The following is a 6,000-nucleotide window of genomic DNA, read 5'->3' on the forward strand; positions in this document are numbered from 1 at the left end:
AAGGGCTCTATTTCAGTGTTAAGGTGCTCTATCTCAGGGTTTAAGTGCTCTATCTCAGTAGTGGAGGGCTTTATCTCAGTGCTGAAGTGCTCTACAATTGTTACAGGGCTCTATCTCAGTGATGGGTGCTCTATCTCATTCTTAAGGGCTCTATTTCAGTGTTAAAGTGCTCTATGTCAGGGTTTAAGTGCTCTATCTCAGTAGTGGAGGGCTTTATCTCGGTGCTGAAGTGCTCTACAATTGTTGCAGGGCTCTATCTCAGTGATGGGTGCTCTATCTCATTGTTAAGGGCTCTATTTCAGTGTTAAGGTGCTCTATCTCAATGTTTAAGTGCTCTGTCTCAGTAGAGGAGGGCTGTATCTCGGTGCTGAATTGCTCTACGATTGTTGCAGTGCTCTATACTTGTCTCAGTCCTCTAGAAGCTCTTTACTTATTTCAGTGCTCTCTAACTGTTACAGAGCCCTGTTTCAGTGCTTTATGAGTGTCTCAGTGCTCTCTAACTGTTACTGAGCTCTGTTTCAGTGCGGCGGTTCTCTCTCGGTGTTGCAGTGTTCTACGTGAGCGTTGTGGAGCAGTGATGCTTTGCTGGGAGCGCCGTGGGCGATAGCATCAGAGTTGTGCTAATAGCCTCTGGCTGATGATGAAGATAGGAAGCACGGCCTGATGAAGACCAGAGCAGGCAGGGATTTTCTCTCAGAGATGGTATTTAATATGCATGAGGCAGAGCACACCAGGAAATGAGGCCCCACCTTCCACCGGCTTTGCGGGTTGGTGGGAGTGTGTATGTGTGTGTGTGTGTGTGTGTGTCTGCGCATGCTTGTGTGTGGCAGGTGTGTGTGTGTGTGTGCGTGTGTGTATCGCTGACATATGTGTGCAGCTTGACTGCTGATTACTGTTTGTCTCCTGTCCTGTTGATTGTAGGTGACTAACCCAAATCTCTCTTCCCCTCTCCTCCCCTCTCTCTCTCCCTCTTTCTCTCTTCTCTCTCTCTCTCTCTCTCTCTCTCTCTCTCCATGCACAGAGAAGTCTCAGAGTTTTATTTTCTTTGACGACGGTAAGCTCCGCTAATTGGGCGAAAATGTCAGCGTCGGCGGTTGTCGTGACGCTGTAATCAGTGGTGTTGCATGTGCGTGTTGTGTGCGCCTCGGTGCCCCATCAGGCCCTCCATCAGTATGCTTTGTGTTTGCGCGTTACGTGCGCGAGCGTGTGTGTGCGTGAGTGCGTGTGTGTTTGTGTGTGCGTGTGGCGAGTGCAACACCGATCCATTGAGTCATCAAATGATTGCAGCCCCCCCATCAGTCCCTTCTCCGTGTCAGGGACGTTGATGGCTCTCCCTCTTCATCCCGCCACCTCTGCGGGTCTCTTGACATTGACGGCTTGTGTATTGATATGATTACTCCGCTTGGTCAGGGATTACAACCCACAACCTCTCTAGATCGGCAGGTTGTGCCATCCGGCTAATCCCCTGTGCACTGTGAGATCACGAGTGCATATTGAGCGATGTTGAGGTCACTCCTGAGCATAATTCAAGCGTTTCTTATAACAGAAGTCCCCCCCCCCCCCCCCCCCCCCCCCCCCCCCCCGACCCACCCTCCCGAAAAGAAGCCACTATTTCCCACTCTTTACCTGGTCGATGGGATGCCATTTTGAGCTCACAAGTAAAGTGTTTGCCAAACTCCACGTTTCAGTCCATATGTTTGGACTCCCACTTCTATATTTACCAGCCACAGAGCAACACAACCAAACACACACACACACACACACACACACACACACACACACACACACACACGCTGTGTGTGCGTGTGTGTACGTCGGCCGCCCTCTACCCACTCACCATATGTGTGACAGTTTGCATTACCGACGTGTTGTTCTACAGTAATTGGAGAACCATTTGATTATTTAGTCTTTTCTCTGGGCCGAGCCGTGAGGGTAATTCACTCGGCGAATTCATCGTCGGAGCCGCACATCAAAAGGCTTCCCGGGCCGGGTGGTCCCACCTCCCTCTCTCTCTCCACCCATCCCCTCCCTGGTCCTCTTCCATACCCCAAGCCTTCTGATGTACACCTGCCTTTGTGTTGATGTGCCTGTGTTGTTGACGTCGCTGCTGTGAATTCAGCATGTTTCCGTTGGTGTGGCTGCTGGGAATTCAGCATGTTTCTGTTGTTGTGGTTGCTGTGAATTCAGCATGTTTCTGTTGGTGTGGTTGCTGTGAATTCAGCATGTTTCTGTTGTTGTGGTTGCTGTGAATTCAGCATGTTTCTGTTGGTGTGGTTGCTGTGAATTCAGCATGTTTCTGTTGGTGTGGTTGCTGTGAATTCAGCATGTTTCTGTTGTTGTGGTTGCTGTGAATTCAGCATGTTTCTGTTGGTGTGGTTGCTGTGAATTCAGCATGTTTCTGTTGGTGTGGTTGCTGTGAATTCAGCATGTTTCTGTTGGTGTGGTTGCTGTGAATTCAGCATGTTTCTGTCGGTGTTGCTGCTTTATTCAGCATGTTTCTGTCGGTGTGGCTGCTGGGAATTCAGCATGTTTCTGTCTGTGTTGCTGTTGGGAATTTAGCATGATTTGGTGTTTCGAGGTGTTCAGCATGTGGTTTTGGTTTGAAATCACTATGCTGTGTGCTGTTGATGTGTGTCAATTCTGTATGTTTTTGGTGTGAATTAAGTATGTTTATGTGTAACGGGGGGGTTAGGAAGAACCCATGTGCACAGACTGACAATGGTGACAGGGCAGTCCAAAGGTATAGTGTTTGCACAGATGATCAGGATCGGCCAGGCAGAGTAAACGGGGACAGGCAAGAGTTCAGGGACCGGCAGGCAATCAGGTAGACTGGGGGTACCGTCGGCGGGCGGGTAGTCGGGCAGGCGAGGGGTCGGTATCAGGAGGGCAGACAGGCAGGCGAGGGGTCGGTATCAGGAGGGCAGACAGGCCGGCAGGGACTCGACAACAGGCGGGTGGTCAGACAGGCGAGGCTTCGGGAACAGGCAGGATCAGCGTTGGAGGAACAGTTCAGGAGTGGCGGGAAAGCTCTGTGAGTATCGAGAGACGATCTGGCCGAGACTGAGTGGAGAGAGAGGATTGTTATAGAGGGAGCACAGGTGAAGGTGGTTGAGCTAATTAGGTGAGGTCAGCTTGGCAGGCAGGTGAACGGGAAAATCAGGAGCGGCCCATGACATTTATGTGTGAGTTCAACGGTGTCTGAATCGGTGTCTGAATTGAATTCAGCATGTTTTGGTGGGAATTCAAAATGTCATAGTGTTTTATTCAAAATGTTTTCACTCTGAATTCTATATGTTTTGGTGTCAATTTTGTATATTTTGGTGCTAATTGAGTGTGGGTGAGAATGTGTTGGTGTAATTGAGTGTGGGTGAGAATGTGTTGGTGTAATTGAGTGTGGGTGAGTCTGTATCGGTGTTGTTATGGTGTTGCTGTGTGAAGCCTGGGCTGGTAGATGAAGCTCAGTGGCTGCTGAACTCCTCTGGGTGTTAGCGCTGGTGGCCCGCTCTCTAACAGACAACAGATTTGATGAACTCATAATAGACGGAATGGACCCTGGTCTATAGATACCGTTTCATCCTACACATTAGTTATTTATTCCTCTCTTGCTTTTCCTCATATCTTCATGAAGTGTCTGCAGGGGTGCCTGTATGAAGCCCCTCACATTTCACCTTATCTCTCTCTCTCTCTCTCTCTCTCTCTCTCTCTCTTTCCCTTTCGCTCTCTCTCTCTCTTTCCCTTTTGCTCTATCTCTCCATCTCTCTATCTCTCTCTCAATCTCTCTTTCTCTCTCTCTCTCACTTTCTCTCTATCTCTCTCTCAATCCCTCTCTCTCTCTCTCTCACTCTCTCTCTGTCTCTCTCTCTGTCTGTCTGTCTGTCTGTCTGTCTGCCTGTCTGTCTTTCTCCTCTCTTCCCCTCTCTCTCTGGCTGTCTGTCTTTCTGTCTGTCTGTCTGTCTGTCTGTCTGTCTGTCTGTCGCCTTTCTTCCTTTGTTTGTCTGTCTGTCTGTTATTCTCTCTACCGCTCTGTGTGTCTGTCTGTCTGTTATTCTCTCTACCTCTCTGTGTGTCTGTCTGTCTGTTATTCTCTCTACCTCTCTGTGTGTCTGTCTGTCTGTTATTCTCTCTACCTCTCTGTGTGTCTGTCTGTCTGTTATTCTCTCTACCTCTCTGTGTGTCTGTCTGTTAGTCTCTCTACCTCTCTGTGTGTCTGTCTGTCTGTTATTCTCTCTACCTCTCTGTGTGTCTGTCTGTATGTTATTCTCTCTACCTCTCTGTGTGTCTGTCTGTCTGTTATTCTCTCTACCTCCCTGCCTCTCTCTTCTTTCTCTCTGTCTCTCTTTCATCCTGCTGCTCCCTCCCTCTCCCTCTCCCAATGCTCTGCATACCTCTCTCGCCCGCTCTCTCTTTGCCTAACAAACCTCCCGCTCTGTCTCTATCTGCATGCCTGCTACCCCCCCCCTCTCTCTCTCTCTCTCTCTCTCTCTCTCTCTCTCTCTCTCTCTCTTCCACTCTCTCTCACTCCCTCTATTCTCTCACTCCTTGAGCACTATGATCCTGTTGTCATGGTGACACCCATCATTTCCTGGCATGAATGGAGGATGCCTTATTGATGAGATGGCAGGGTAGAGAGAGAGAGAGGGAGAGAGAGAGAGAGAGAGAGAGAGAGAGAGCATAATAGAAGGGGATAGAAAAGGAAATAGAGAAAATGAGGATGACAGAAAGAGATAGAGTGGATCCCAGGACAATAGAGAGATGAATAGAGAGTCTCCCCATGTTAGGACAGCGATCGTCACCCCACCCTCAGTAAGAGATACTACCTCCCTGTGGATCGTAGGAGACAGAGATCCACAGAGCGATCAGCCACAGAGCGATCAGTGATCAGTTACAGAGTGATCAGCCACAGAGCGATCAGCCACAGAGCGATCAGCCACAGAGCGATCAGCCACAGAGCGATCAGCCACAAAGCGATCAGCCACAGAGTGATCAGCCACAGAGCGATCAGCCACAGAGCGATCAGCCACAGAGTGATCAGCCACAGAGTGATCAGTGATCAGCCACAGAGCGATCAGCCACAAAGCGATCAGTGATCAGCCACAGAGCGATCAGCCACAGAGCGATCAGCCACAGAGTGATCAGCCACAGAACGATCAGTGATTAACCACAGAGCGATCAGCCACAGTGATCAGCCACAGAACGATCAGTGATCAGCCACAGAGCGATCAGCCACAGAGTGATCAGCCACAGAGCGATCAGTGATCAGCCACAGAGCGATCAGTGATCAGCCACAGAGCGATCAGTGATCAGCCACAGAGCGATCAGTGATCAGTCACAGAGCGATCCCTTACAGAGTGATTGGTGATCAGTCACAAAGCGTTCAGCTACAGATGGATCAGCTACAGAGCACTGCCCTGCTCTGTAAGATCAGCTCTGTGGCAGATTGCAGGGAGCAGGGCTGTCGATGCTGAAGCCACAGCAAGCCCAGACCCTTACCAAACACCACCAGCCTAGACCTCCTTCAGCCTCCACCACCCCCCACCCTGGGAGACTCCGTGGGGCTGGTGGAGGCCTGGGTCCAGCCGTTCTTTGCTTGTTGCTGGCTGCTTTTTGGGCACCCTTTTATTGTGTTTATTGTGATCTGTAACTTCGGCTTGCTTTCAGCATTTGATTTTGATTTGCCCCAAAAAGGAAAATTACAACCAAAGCATTGCAACATCGACGCAACCAAACTACAAGTATGCAGGACCGCCTACATGCTCCACTCTGTGAGCGGGACTCAACGCCAGACAACGACGCAGGTTCAGACCTTCCTCCCCTTTGACCTCTGACCTTTCGCCCCGCAGTCCACCTGTTGTCCGAGACCATCCAGGGGGTGACGGCAACCGCCACCGGGGTCCAGTACCAGCAGTCCTGGCTCTGCATCCTGTGAGCAAACGCACACGCATGTCCTGACACATCCCCTGCGGCCCCCTCAGCTCAGTTCAGTTCAAAGTCAAAGAACTT

The 6,000-nt window shown here is 50.3% G+C and overlaps 1 protein-coding gene across 1 annotated transcript in view; it reads left to right on the plus strand.

Annotated features, from left to right (window-relative positions):
* slc4a11 (solute carrier family 4 member 11) overlaps positions 1-6,000 on the plus strand; it is an 81,929-nt gene that overhangs the window by 49,320 nt on the left and 26,609 nt on the right. Inside the window, exon 6 of the mRNA XM_079752304.1 lies at positions 5,841-5,922. Coding sequence (XP_079608430.1) covers positions 5,841-5,922 — 82 coding nt within the window. The remainder of the gene's footprint in view (positions 1-5,840; positions 5,923-6,000) is intronic.

This window comes from Pollachius pollachius (assembly GCF_949987615.1).
Source record: "Pollachius pollachius genome assembly, chromosome: 15".
Taxonomy (NCBI): Eukaryota; Metazoa; Chordata; class Actinopteri; order Gadiformes; family Gadidae; genus Pollachius; species Pollachius pollachius.